The following is a 14,705-nucleotide window of genomic DNA, read 5'->3' as shown; positions in this document are numbered from 1 at the left end:
TGTTTGCACGTGACAGCGGCCACACTCCGGGCAACGGCTTCGACAAGCCAGCTAAACCAGGTGAGGGTAGCTGATGGGTCTCAACCCTTGGTGAGATAGGGAGATGTCTATCCCAGCATGTGAAGACAGACTCTGGCGGATTGAGTGGACGAGACCAATGGAAGGTCTAACGGCAAGAAAGCGGTCTCTGCAAGTGTTGTGGAACACGAAGAGCAGGACAAGATACTGAAGATGTCCTGGTCATCCACTGCGCCGAGTCTCATCTCCAGCCATCTTGACTCTTGTCTTGCCACTGGATCCGGATGGGAATTGGGAAGAGAGAGTGAGGCTGACATTGCGCAACTCTCCACCACTTTAATCCAAATCAAGTGCTAGTCTTGACATCATCATCATCATCAATGTTGTCCTAGAGCATAGAACATAGAAAAACTACAGCACAAACAGGCCCTTCGGCCCACAAGTTGCGCTGATTATGTCCCTACCTACTAGGCCTACCTGTAACTCTCAATCCTATTAAATCCCATGTATTCACGTTCATGGGATTTAATCTCATTGTATGTCCTGTTCAATCTTTGAAGTTCAGTGGCGATGGGTGAGTGACGAAGCAGCAGGTGTGGATACACTGGGAGCTGTAGTCACGGACCTGCAGACAGGCGGCTCAGGCCTAATGGCTGTTTTCCGCTGACCGAAGCAGCAGTGAAACTTGGTGTCTACCTGGGCAACTGAGCAGTCCTCTTCAGGAACGCACAGCTCACCTTTGTAGAATGAGGAAGGGGCTAGAAAAGGTGCCCTAAACATTGCCTACTTCACTACACCCTGGCTGGTTTACTGCGGCTGGTGGGGATCCCATCTTGCAGTCGAACAAACAAAATAAAACACAAGGTGACACCGCTCACCATTGGCACTTGGAACGTGCACATGCTTTTGGACAACCCTACAGCAGACAGACCAGAGAGAAGAACAGCCTTAGTTGCCAGGGAGCTTGCAAGATACAACATTGACATTGTAGCCCTGAGTAAAACTTTCTTGCCAACGTAGTTGAGTTGACTGAAACTGTAATCTATACCCTGATTGATAGTGTGCCATATGCCTTTATCACTACCCTATTTACCTGCCTTTCTGCCTTCAGAGATATATGGACAAACACACTAAGGTCCCTTTGTTCTTCAGAACTTCCCAGTGTCAGACCTTTCATAGGATACTTCGTTGTCAAATTAATCCTTCCAAAGTGCATCACCTCACACTTTTCAGGGTTAAATTCCATCTGCCACTTATCTGTCCATTTGATCATCTCATCTATATCTTCCTGTAACCCAAGACATTCAGCCTCGCTGCTAACCACCCAGCCAATATTTGTGTCATCGGCAAACTTACTGATCCTACCTCCCACATGGCCATCTATGTCACTTATGTAAATGATGAACATTAGGGGGCCCAGCATGGATCCCTGTAACATGCCACTGGTCACTGGCCTCCAGTCACTAAAGCAGCCACCGGTCACCACCCTCTCTCTCCTACCACTAAGCCAATTCTGAATCCACCTTGTCAGATCACCCTGTATCCTATGTGCATTAGCCTTCTTAGTAAATCTCTATGTGGGACTATGTCAAAGGCTATGCTGAAATCCATGTAAACTATACCAACAGCACTACCCTCATCCACATACTTGGTTATATGCTCAAAAAATTCAATCAAATTTGTTAGACATGACTTCCCTCTGACAAAACCATGCTGTCTATCCCTGATCAAACCTTGCCTCTCCAAATGGAGATAGATTCTCTTCTTTAGAATCTTTTTCAGTACTTTCCCAACCACAGACATGAGACTCATTTGTCTGTAGTTCCCTGGTTTGTCTCTACAGCCTTTCTTAGATAGTGGAACCATATTAGCTGTTCTCAGTTCTCTGGCGCCTCCCTGGTGATGTGGGTATGCCGGCGTTGGACTGGCGTAAACACAGTAAAAAGTCTGACAACACCAGGTTTTAGTCCAACCTATTTATTTGATAATATACTCACAAGCTTTCGGGGTTAGTCCCTTCGTCAGGTGAATGGAGATTTAATTCCTCCCTGGTGGCCAGGGAGGAATTAAAAATTTGGGTCAGAGCCCCTGCCTTCCACAACAGCCTGGGACACAATTCATCTAGACCTGGAGATTTGTTCATTTTTAAGCCCACCAATACCTCCAAATACCATGTCATTCCCTATGATAATTTTCTCTTGAGCTTCACAGTCTCTCTCTCTCCCCGAATTCCATAACTACCTCCTCATTCTCATGGGTGAAGACAGATGTGAAATATTCGTTTAACACCCTACCAATGTCCTCTACCAACTCCCATAGCTTTCTCCCTAGGTCCTTAATGGGCCTCATGCTTTCTGTGCTTATCCTCTTTCCATTAATATACTTATAGACTATCTTAGGATTTTCCCTACTTTAACCAGCCGGAACTTTCTCATTTCCCCTCTTTGCTCTCCTAATTGATTTCTTAAGCTCCATCCTGTACTCCATTAAAGCCTCCACAGACTTATAGAATCAGAGAATCATTGAATCCTACAGTGCAGAAGGTGGCCCTTCGGCCCATGGACACTGCACTGACCACAATCCCACCTAGTCCTACCCCCATAACCCCTAGCTAGTCCCCCAGAAACTAAGGGGTAATTTATCATCGCCAATCCACCTAACCCACAGATCTTTGGATTTCCAGCTATCTGGGGGTCTATAATAAACACCTAGCAATATAGCTGTCCCTTTTTTATGCCAATCTCTAACCATAAATCTCCATTTAATGCACCCTCCAAGATATCTTCGCTCCTTACTGCAGTAACTGCCTCCATAACTAATAATGCAATGCCTCCTCCTCTTTTATCCCCACTTCTGTGTCGCCTGAAGATTCTATATCCCAGGACATTGAGCTGCCAATCCTGCCCCTCACTCAACCATGTCTCCGTGATGACTATTATATCATAATTACATGTGTCAATCCTCACCCTTAACTCATCCATTTTCCCTTTAATACTCCTGATATTAAAGTTGAAACCCTCCAGCCTTGTCTTACTCCCTTCAAACTTAGTACTGCGAGTAAGGCAATATGGTTTTGTGAAGGAGAGGTTGTGTCTCACTAACTTGATTGAGTTTTTCAAGGAAGTGACAAAGAAGATTGATGAGTGTAGGGTGTTGCCTACATGGACTACAGTAAGGCTTTTAACAAAGTCCCTCATGGCAGACTGGTGCAGAAGGTGAAGTTGCGCAGGATTAGAGGTGAGCTGGCAAGGTAGATACAGAATTGGCTCGGTCATAGAAGACAGAGAATAGTAGTGGAAAAATGCATTTCTGAATGGAGGGCTGTGGCAAGTGGTATTCTTCAAGGATCAGTGCTGGGACCTTTGCTGTTTGTAATATATATAAATGATTTGGAGGAAAATATAACTGGTTTGATTAGTAAGTTTGCAGATGATGCAAAGGTTGGTGGAATAGCGGATAGCGATGAGGAGTATCAGAGGATACAACAGGATATAAATCGGTTGGAGACTTGGGTGGAGAGATGTCAGATGGATTTTAATCTGGGCAAATATGAGGTAATGCATTTTGGAAGGTCTAATGCAGATAGGAAATACACAGTAAATGGTAAACCCTTAAGAATATTGATAGGCAAAGGGATCTGGGTGTACATGTACACAGATTACTGAAAGTGGCAACGCACATTTTTGACACAGAGGGTGTTGAGTGCCTGGGACTCACTGCTGGGGGGGTAGTGGAAGCAGATACAATAGTGACTTTTAAGAGGCAGCTTGACAAATACATGAATAGGATGAGAATATGGTCCCTGGAAGGGTAGGGGGTTTCAGTTCAGTTGGGCAGCATGGTCGGTACAGGCTTGGAGGGTTGAAGGGCCTGTTCCTGTGCTGTAATTTTCTTTGTTCCTTGTCTTTGTTCTAGGTGGAGAAGGTAGTCAAGAAGGCTTACGGCATGCTTGCTCTCATTGGCTGGGGCGTTGAATTTAAAAATTGACAAGTCATGTTGCAGTTTTAGGGAACCTTAATTAGGCCATACTTGAAATTTAGTGTTCAATTCTGGTCACCACACTACCAGAAGAATGTGGAGGCTTTGGAGTGGATGCAAAAAAGATTCACTCGGATGTTGCCTGGTATGGAGGGCATTAGTTATGGGGAGAGGTTGGAGAAACTTGGTTTGCTCTCACTGGAATGATGGAGGTTGAGGACCTGATAGAAGTCTACAAGACTGTAAGGGGCATGCACACAGTGGACAGTCAGAAGCTTTTTCGTAGGGTGGAAGAGTCAATTTGTAGGGGGCATAGGTTTAAGGTGCGAAAGACAAGGTTTAAAGGAGATGTACAAGGCAAATTGTTTACACAGAGTGTGGTGGCTGTCTGGAACTCACTGCCGAGGGAGATAGTGGAAGCAAATAAGATAATGAGTTTTAAGTGTGTCTGGACAAATACATGAATAGGATGGGAATGGAAGAATACGGTCTCTGGAAGAGTAGGGGGTTTTAGTTCAGTCGGGAAGCATGGTCAATGCAGGCTTGGAGGCCCTGCTGTAATTTTCTCTGTTCTTTTTGTTCTTTGTATTCCTTCTGACCTGATCGTTTTTCTATGTTATACTGTGTTCCTATTCTGCCAACAGTCTGGGTCCCCTCCCCCTGCAAAACTAGTTTAAAGTCTTCTCAATAACACTAGCAAACTCACCAGCAAGGATGTTAGTCCCCCTCTGGTTCAGATATAGATTGTCCCACTTGAACAGATCCCACCTTCCCCAAAAACGGTCCCAGCGCCAGGAATCTAAAACCCTCCCTCCTGCACCAACTCTTAAGCCATGCATTCATCTGAGTTATTCTCCTATTTCTAGCTCATGGCACTGGGAGTAATCCAGAGATTACAACCCGAGAAGTCTTGCTCCTTAGTCTATTGCCTAACTCCCTGAAGTCTTGGTGCAAGACCTCATCTCTCTTTCTACCTATGTCATTGGTACCAACATGTACCATGACCTCTGCCTTATTACCCTTCAGGATGCCCTGCAGCCGTTCACTGATGTCCTGGACCTGGAGGCAACACACATCCAGGAATCCCTTTTAAGACCACAGAAGCAGCTCTCTGTGCCCCTGACTATGGAGTCCCCTATAACTACTGCTCTTCTGAGCTTTGACCCTCCCTACTGAACAATAGAGCCAGCTGTGGTGCCAATGAACTGGCCATTGTTGTTGTTGTTTTCCCCTGAGAGGCCATCCCCCCAACTCTATCCAAAGTGGTATACCTGTTAGAGAGGGGGACATGATGTGGAGATGCCAGTGTTGGACTGGGGTAAACACAGTAAGAAGTCTCAGAACATCAGGTTTATTTGGTAACAAATGCCACTAGCTTTCGGAGCACTGCTCCTTCGTCAGGTAAGTGGGGGTTCTGTTCACAATCAGAAACTCAAACATAAACAGAAACACAAACCCTGTTTGTGAACAGAACTCCCACTTACCTGATGAAGGAGCAGGACTCCGAAAGCGAGTGGCTTTTGCTACAAAATAAACCTGTTGGACTTTAACCTGGTGTTGTGAGACTTCTTATAGAGAGGGGGACAGCCAGGGGAATTCCTGCACTGACTGCCTGCCCTTTCTGGCAGTCACCCAGCTATCTGCCTGCACCTTGGTGTGACCACGTCTCTATGTCATCTATAACGCTTTCCGCCACCTGCATGCTCCTAAGTGCATCCAACTGTTGCTCTAACTGAACCACATGGTCTGTGAGGAGCTGCAACTGGATGCACTTCCTGCAGATCTAGAGACACATACCCAGACACACACACATACAAATACAGGGTGGAATTTGATGAGAAAAATTCTAAGGACTGGACGAACATGAAAATTGGAGAGTTTCAGATCCATTTTTGTGGAAGTCCAAGTTCAGTATCTTATGCACTTAGAGAAAGAAAATAGGGGCTAGACTTTTTCTACCCACAAATGGAGTGAGTGGGGCTTAACAAGCCAGTAAACCTGCAGCTCAGATCAGACCTACAATGTGTGCATGCACATGGAACAAAAGGTCAGCTCTCCTGAAAGTTCCCTCCACCTGCCCGGCGCAGATACAGCCTCTTCCTCCTTCTCATGGATATTGGGGACCCACCTCACTCCATTGATTGGTGACCTCATACTCAGAAAGCCATTACCAGTGCTTGCACAGCATGGGCTGAGCTAAGGTGGGCCTCCAGGACTGGCAGAACCAGGTGATGCAGAGCTTCTGGCACTCAGTGCAGAAGCACCACTCTCCTATGGAATGATCTTGGAACCCACAGTAACCTTGAGAGAGAGGAAAGACTAGAGCACTTGCCAGGGCCTTCCACCCAGGAGACTGCAGCGGTAGCTATACTTCTGACTCCCCTTCCTGCGACCAGGGCATCTCAGGAGCAGCGGGCTCAATAGAGTGGTATGGAGATCTCTGTGGCTCTTGAAAACCCAGCCTGGGTTCTCAGGGTCCAGGCCCTCCAGTGGACGAATGCCAAAGGCATCACAGGCCACAGAGCATGGTAGATAGCTGCCCACCCCCACCTCCAATGTTTATTCTGGGGAGACATGGAGATGTAATGCTAGATCTCATAGAGTTAAGTTGTAGTGTCACCAAGATGGCATGGGTGAAGAGCGCACCAGTTAGTTTGAGGAATTAGGCACTGTTAGGTTTCACCTCCACTTGTTATATATGTGCACTTAGTTTGATGGCACAATTACTGTCACCGATAAATATTGTTTCTCCCCTCAGCTGTAGCTAAATTGTCTCTGATTAGCTTCTAACAGGGATGTCCATATCCTGACCTTCGCTGGAGGGACTCTGCATGATGATATACGTGGGGGGAACAGCACTCATATCCAGATGCATGTTGTTTACTTGTCAATGCACTTAAAATCAAAGCACTCAAAGGTGGCATGCAGGGCTTCTGATTTATATTTGCCATGGCATCCCTAGAACCAAAGAGTTTTGAACTTCCTCCAATGAGGCTGTTAAGGCCAGTGAGGTGGGACAATTGCAAGTCTGTTAATGAGACTGAGGTGAATGCAAAAAAGTGCAAATTGGCATCTCTCCCATTTTGGGTGAGCTCCTGACTGTGCCATTAAGACAAAGATGCAGCAATGAGAGCCAGCAAATCTCTCTCTCTCTAGAGTTGTGAGTGATGACTTTTGTACCGCTATGACCTATCAATATTTCCCAGAATAGAATTGGTTCTTGGTTGTCAACCTTTTTGGCTGAACCAATTAAACTAAATCAAATTAACTAAGTGGCAAATTAAAAGGGGCAGCTCCCAAAATGAAGGGAAAAGTAGAAAGGAAACTTAAAACATCAAATTAAAACATGATAAAAGGAGTCGATAATTCATCCCATACCCAGCGGTCCCTCTCCAGAGATACCCGGCTACGAGTGTAGCTGCGGTAGAGTGGCAGGCGGTTGGGTCAACTGATCACTTTGGTCGCAGGCTGCCTGGACCAGTTAATGGCAAGTTTTGTCAGGCTCAGGAGCAGATTCACGAGGAGGTCATCTGTCTTCCCCATTCCTCTCCACACCAAGTATCCATAGATCAGGACTGTGGTACTGGAGTGCAAACAAAACATCAATAAAAGGCCTTTGAGAAAAATGAAAAGGGTGTGCAGCCTAAAACATTTAACATAGACATAGTCCACTGACTCTGCAAGATTGCATGACTCTTGGGAGCCCATGAACTGGTGCAATGTACGGTTGTACAGTACTGCTGCATGCACCAGCCTCCACCCCAGGTCTCCAAGATAGTGGGTAAGGATTCCTCCATAGAGAGACCTCCACTGGGGACCTCTGCCGCTGGATGGCAACAAGGCTCACCGGGGTGTAGCCGGACGACGGGACGATGGAAGGTGTGCAGCAACAGCTGTAGGGGAAATGCCTCTGTGCACTGACAAAGGGCACGCAAGGGGCTCCTGGTTGCCAAAACAATCAATTTGAAATTCAATTGCTGCTTGGTATCTAAGTGCCTAATTTAAACAGATTTAAAATTCAGAAACAGCCTATTGTCTTGGCAACACTACTGCTAGCCTTTCGACACAAATGTTTCAATTTGGGCTCTCTGTGCAACTGCACTTTTTTTAAATTCTAAAATCTTTACCTTTTAAAGGGACCATGAACTGCTTTCCATTCTAGCATTTTACAATTTTTTAAATAATTTTACAAACACAATCTACAATTACTCTACTCTGCAACAATAGTGACAGGAGCTAATTAAATTCTCTGTTCTTGAAGATGGTCATTGTTTGGCACTTCTGTAGCCCAAATCTAAATTGCCACCTATTAACCTAAATCTGGATGTTGTCCAAGTCTTGCTGTATGTGGACAAGGATTGCTTTAATCTCTGAATACTTGACCTGATGATTTTATAATGGAAGGAAAATAATTGACAAATCAGCTGAAATTGCCCTGTTCCAAACATGACCTTGAGGAACTCCTAGAACTATCTTCTTGTGCTGACATATTGGTGTGTTGCAAACCATAGAATCTACAGAAACTCTACAGTGCAGAATGAGGTCTTTTGGTCCTTTGAGTCTCTACCGCCTCTCCAAAGTAGCCCTGGCAAATCCCGATTAAGTGTCAAAAAGCAGGTTACTGTTGAATTAGTGCCACTTGCCTTATTGGCAGTGTCACATTGCTGATTGAGAATCATGTGATGGCAAAAATTGGCAGGTTAATTTTGTCCTGCTTTTTATGGACAGGACATACAAATTTTCCACATTGTCAGATCAATGCTAATGTAGTAGATGTATTGGAATAGCTTTGCTGGGGCTGTGAAAAGTTTTGGACTTAAATTGTCAGCATTGCACTTCGGATACTGAGTATTCTGATAAAAGACATTTTGTCAAAGTTTTTTGTTTTGCATTCATCAGGACATTTGCAAGAATATCAATGTCAGGGGAAACAACAACTTTATACCATGTAAGAAGAGAGCACTGGTTGGTTGCCAAATGGATTGGTAAAGGCATTGTCATGGAGAATGCATCAGTTGGGTGGTTGACAATTAATTGCCAAACATTTTTGAAATTTAAAACAGACAGCTTGATTCTGATTGGTCCAGGCATGGCTCTGAGGAATGAGCCGGTGAATGACTATCACTTATTCCACTCATAGTGTAGCCATGTGGAGAGATCGGATTATTTTAGTTGGAACAAAGAAGGCTGAGGAGTGACTTGATCGAGCTGTACAAATTTGTAAGAGGAAGTGATGAGTTGTTTACTTGGCAGAGAATTCAAAACCATTGGACATGGATTCAAGGTAAGTGGCAGAAAGTGTAGAAGGGGCATGAGGAAGAATATTTTTATGCAGAGGGTAATGGGTGTCTCAAATTTGCTGCCCAAGTTGGAGGTGGGGGCAGAGACCCTAGAATCTGTTAAAAAGTACACCTTAAATGATATAAGCGACAGGGCAATGGGCTGTGTGTAGGAAAATGAGTTTAGAAAGGGTACCTGGGTGTCCTCGGGTTGGCATGGACCAGATGGGCCAAATGCTGTAACTTTTGTATGATTTTATAGTTCTATTCTGTTTAGCTGAAAAGAAGCAATGTGTGTACATGTTCTTTCTGTCAGCAAAGAACAGGGCTGTCCCTGTGAGTTGATATATATAGCTTCCAGTTTATGTATATGCATCACATTGCAAACCTGATTGACAATCTTCAGTTGGTTGTCAATGTAATTTTTAGCATAATGAGGATAATTTAACAAATGTTGCAGAATCACATCTAATGTTGGACACTGTTAACACACAGTTTTGCGCACACGGGCCGGTTGTGTATGGTCGTTACCTTGCCCATTGTGAACAAGAGAAGGGTCATGATATTTAGTACAATCCACCAGTCTTTGGAATGTACAGAATGTTGTCTTGTCTTAATGGCAGCACCTTGTTAATAGCAAATACATTCATTTTGCTGCAGCAAAGTAGCAACGTGAAACAATTAACTTCACCTATTACTCAAATTTAGAGATACTTTGCCTTCCATGGTAAACTAAACACTTTTCAGGGTAAAATTGATGGCCTTAGGCCTATTCATGAGTTGTGTAATATGCAACATAAAATTATCAGATCAGGGTTTAAAGGGAATATTGGGGATTTCACACAGAGAGTGGTGGGAGTGTGGAATGAGCTGCCAGATGAAGTGGTAAATGCAGGCTCACTTAACATTTAAGAAAAACTTGGACGGGTACATGGATGAGAGGGATGTGGAGGGATATGGTCCAGGTGCAGGTCAGTGGGACTAGGCAGAAAAATGGTTCGGCACAGCCAAGGAGGGCCAAAAGGCCTGTTTCTGTGTTGTAGTGTTCTATGGTTCTATGAGGTTGCTGCTGAGTCCAATCATATAGCATGTGGAACTGTAAGAATCCCAATGTATCAACTGATATATTTGTAAAATTCAAAACAGTGACTAAGATTACATGTGATTCCACAATTGGGCTACACTTGCTAAATAGTCCTCAGTGTGCCAAAAGTTGTACTGACAACACATTTAAAATTGTCTGCCAGATTTGTGACACATTTGCGTGTACTGGAGGCTAAATACATGAATACACAGGGCCCTGTTCTTCGCAGACAGGAAGAACATAAACACGCTTAACAAAATAAGTAATACCCATTCACTTGTTATTTCCTCAGGGCAATGCTCAAGCTGACTGGTTTACATTTCAAACAATGCTTGGCAGTTAGCTGTCAATCACTATCACTTGGTAAATTTCATGGCAATGCCCCTACCAATCAGAATCTACCTGCCAACTAATTGGCATTCTCTTCTCATTTAGGATAGAATCACAAACACAGAATCTTCACAGCACAGGAGGTGGCCTTTTGGCACTGGCTCATTGAAAGAGCATTCTACTCAGTCCCACTCCCTTGACTTATCTCTGTAAGCCTGCACGTTCTTTTTTTCTCAGGTAATAATCCAGTTCCCTTTTGATACCTCAATCAAATTTGCCTCCACCACCCTCTCAGGAAGTTCGTTCCAGGCTCCAGCCACCCTCTTGGTGAATTCTCTCGTTGTATATCACTTCTACTCCTTTTGCCAATTATTTGGAATCAGTGCCTTCAGTTCTTGATGTTGCCACGAGAGAGAATGGTTTTTCACTATTTAGCCTGTTCATAACCCTGAGGATCTTGAATACCTTTATCAAATCTTCCCCCAACCTTCCTTTCTACAAGGAAAAGGATTCAAACTTCTCCAAACTATCCTTATAGCTACAGTTCTTTATCCCCTGGATCATTCTTGTGAATCTCCTCTGTACTCTCTCCAATGTCTTCTCATCCTTCCTCAATTATGGCCCCATAACTGGATGCAGTTTCCAGATGAGGCCTAACTAGTGTCCTGTACAAGTTCAACACAGCCGCTTTCCATTTGAAGTCAATGCCTGTATGAATAAAACCTAGGATATTGTATGCTTCATTAACTGCTCTCTCTCAACCCGTGCTGCCACTTTCCGTGATACGTGCATACAGTTGTTTTCCCTGATATTGATATTGTGCAATTCCCCTGATGGGGAAGATGAAAAGCTTCAAGTTTTGCATTACCAAATGATGGGTTGGCGTGTTTCCATATCTGATATACATTAGCTTTGTTTTGTATGAAAACCTTTTTATTGTTTTCCAACTAAAAAATATAATTGCACTTTTATTTTCAGGAAAATTCGACAAAATGTGTGTTCTTGGAATTTGGATCGACTGGTAAATAAAAAAAATGTTCAAATGTATTAATTATTAAGATCAGGAATCCTTTGCCAATCATGTAAGATTATATTTGTTTGGCCTAATGCTAAGGACTATGGCCGGATTTTTACTGGCCTACCCGCCACAGGAATGGGAGCAGGTGGGGCATGGGAAGGTCTGTTGATCTCGGGCAAGATTTTGCAGTTTCAGGATGAGCGAGGCTGTAAAATCCAGCCCTTAATCAGAGGTATATTATGAAGTTAACCAAGACCCCAACTAGTTTTGATTTTGGCAATAGTGTGAGCATAAGTTGTCCCACTCTAACTGTGATTCTATCACTGTTTGCTGTGCAGATACATGGATTTGGGACAGTGTCTGTGGGAGTTTGTGCATTCTCCCCGTGCTTGTGTGCGTTTTCTCCGGGTGCTCCGGTTTCTTCCCACACCCCAAAGATGTGCTCTAAGGCTGACTGGTGTAACAAATTGTCCCTAAATTAGTCTTCCCTCAATGTGGAATGCCATAAACATAGACAAGGGTCATATGGGTGGAGAGGGGACTCATAATGTTAAAATGGCAGCGCAGGCTCGTTGGGCCGAAGGGCCTGTTTCCCGTGCTGTGTTGTTCTTTGTTCTTTATTGATGCACTGTTTGTTATTAAAACACACTTTATTTAACAGCAGTTAAAATATAACAAAAATAATTAGCATAACTTTTACCAATTGAAGTACTTAAACATGACACCGTTATGACTGCTAGCTATTTCTATTAGTTCCATTGTAATCAATTTCTCCACGGACGTAAACTTATCTTCAGAATCAGTTAGCAAGGCACATAGACTTACGTGAATTCTTAGTCCCTCAGCCTCTAACCCATTTATGCCAACTCTCTGCTTCCTGCCAATCTTCCTTCCACGCCAATATGTTACCCCCCACACCATAAGATTTCATTTTCTGCAATTACCTTTAATGTGGCACCTTATCAAATACTGTCTGGAAATCAAAGTACAGTACATCCACTGATTCCCTTTACCCAAGCACATGTGACTCCTCCAAGAAACCCCAATAAATTGGTTAAACATTACATCCCTTTCGTAAAGAATTGTTGGTTGCCTCATTGCCTAGGGTTTTTCCAAGTGTCTTACTATAATATTTTTAATAGAGCTTTCTAACATTTTTCTTATAGCCTTAAGTTAAATGGCCTGTACTTTCCTGCTTTATGCCTCCCTCCTTTTTGTGGTAATGGGAGTGGTTGTCTCTCTCTTCTGCCAATCAGTCAGTGAGCAGGGCCATTGCTGTGACCTGGGGAGTGAGATGGCATTAAGCCTGTAAATGTCTCAATGTGTGTTTCCAATAAAGTTTACATTTATTTGCAACCAACTGCTTCCTGCTTCAATACATTACACCTTTTGAATAATGGAATTACATTTGCTATTTTCCAACCTAATAGACCCTTCCCTAAACTTCTGGAAAATTGAAACCATGTGTCAATTATCTCACTTACTATTTTTTCAAGACTAAGTGACCATCCCTACCCAGGAAATTGTCAGCTCACAGATCCAAATATTTACTCAATACCATTTCCCGGGTGATGTAATTTTGCTGAAAATTTTCCTCCCTTCTATTTCTTGACTTATGGCTATTTCTAGGATGTTACCTGGTGTGTTCCATTGTGAAGACTAATGAAAATGTCTGTTTAACTCATCCACCATAGCCCTACTTTTCATTACTAATTCCCCTGTCACACTTTCTACAGAACCAATGCTCACTTGTTCGCTCTTTAGTATTTTTAGTGAGAATCTAACACTAGGGACCATCTAGTTAGCTGTAAATCAATTTATTTGAAGTTTATTTTTAATTAAACAGTTATTAGACGGTAAAAATGGCAGTCAGCAGGGTAGTGTACTTCTCCTGTGGAATGTGGGAAATCATAGATAGTTCATACGTTCCTGACGTCTATATCTGCAGGAAATGTGCCCAATTGCAGCCCTTGTCAGACTGCATTGATCAGTTGGAGCGGCAGTTGAATACACTTAGGAACATGCAGGAGGCAGAAAGGATCATAAGCAGGAGTTTAAGAGATGTGATCACCACCAAGGTTCAGGCATATAGATAGGTTACCACTAGAAGTGGCAAGCAGAGTGCAGGAGTCCCTTGTGGCTCTAACCAGAATACCATTTTGGATACTGGTGGGGGTATTTTCCTATCAGGGGATGGTGGCAACAGAAATGAGAGCAGTGGCACCGCAGCTGTTGTACAGCAGGAAGGATCAAAGTCCAGTAGAACAGTAATAATAGGGAATACTGTAGTCTGGAACATAGATAGGCATTCCTGCGACTGCAAAAGAGATTCCAGGATAATGTGTTGCCTCCCTAGTTCCAGGGTCAAGGACATCTCTGAGCGGGCATAGAACATTCTCAAAGGGGAGAGTCATGGTATAAATTGGTACTAATGACTTATGCAGGAAAAATGATGAGGCTCTGCAAAGGGAGTTAGATAGTACATGGAAAAGCAGGACCTCTAGGGAGCCATGTGCCAGTGAGACTATGAATAGGAAGCTAGAACATGCTAAAGAGCTGGTGTAGGAGGGGGGATTCAGATTTATGGATCATTGAGATGTATTCCAGGGCAGCTGGGACCTGTACAGGAAGAACAGGTTGCACCTAAACTGGAGGGGCACCAATATCCTGGCAGGAAGTTTTGCTGGTGTCACTTGGGATGGCTTAAACTAGTGTGGCAAGTGAAATTACTGAAGGAGTTAGGGATTAAGGCCAGTAAGACAAAGAAGAAGAACAGACAGCGAGAAGTTCATGAACAAGGCGGGACTGGTGGTCTGAGTTGTATTTGTTTTAATGTAAGGAGTATGATAGGTGAGGTAGATGAACTTCGAGCTTGGATTATTACATATAACTATGATGTTGTAGCTATTGTGAGAGTTGATTGAGAGAGGGACAAGTCTAGCAGTTTGACATTCTGAGATTTAACGTTTCAAGCATGATTGAGAGAGATATAAAAAAG

The 14,705-nt window shown here is 43.6% G+C and overlaps 1 protein-coding gene across 1 annotated transcript in view; it reads left to right on the top strand.

Moving 5' to 3' along the window:
• Positions 1–14,705, top strand: part of LOC145342431 (adhesion G-protein coupled receptor G2-like) — a 110,677-nt gene that overhangs the window by 52,096 nt on the left and 43,876 nt on the right. Inside the window, exon 5 of the mRNA XM_080187993.1 lies at positions 11,668–11,710. Within this exon, the coding sequence (XP_080044119.1) occupies positions 11,668–11,710 (43 nt within the window). The remainder of the gene's footprint in view (positions 1–11,667; positions 11,711–14,705) is intronic.

The sequence above is a fragment of the Carcharhinus amblyrhynchos genome, chromosome 4, assembly GCF_965287045.1.
Source record: "Carcharhinus amblyrhynchos chromosome 4, sCarAmb.v2.hapA, whole genome shotgun sequence".
Taxonomy (NCBI): Eukaryota; Metazoa; Chordata; class Chondrichthyes; order Carcharhiniformes; family Carcharhinidae; genus Carcharhinus; species Carcharhinus amblyrhynchos.
Note: the sequence above shows the minus strand (reverse complement) of the source record. Positions and strands in the feature narration are given on the sequence as shown.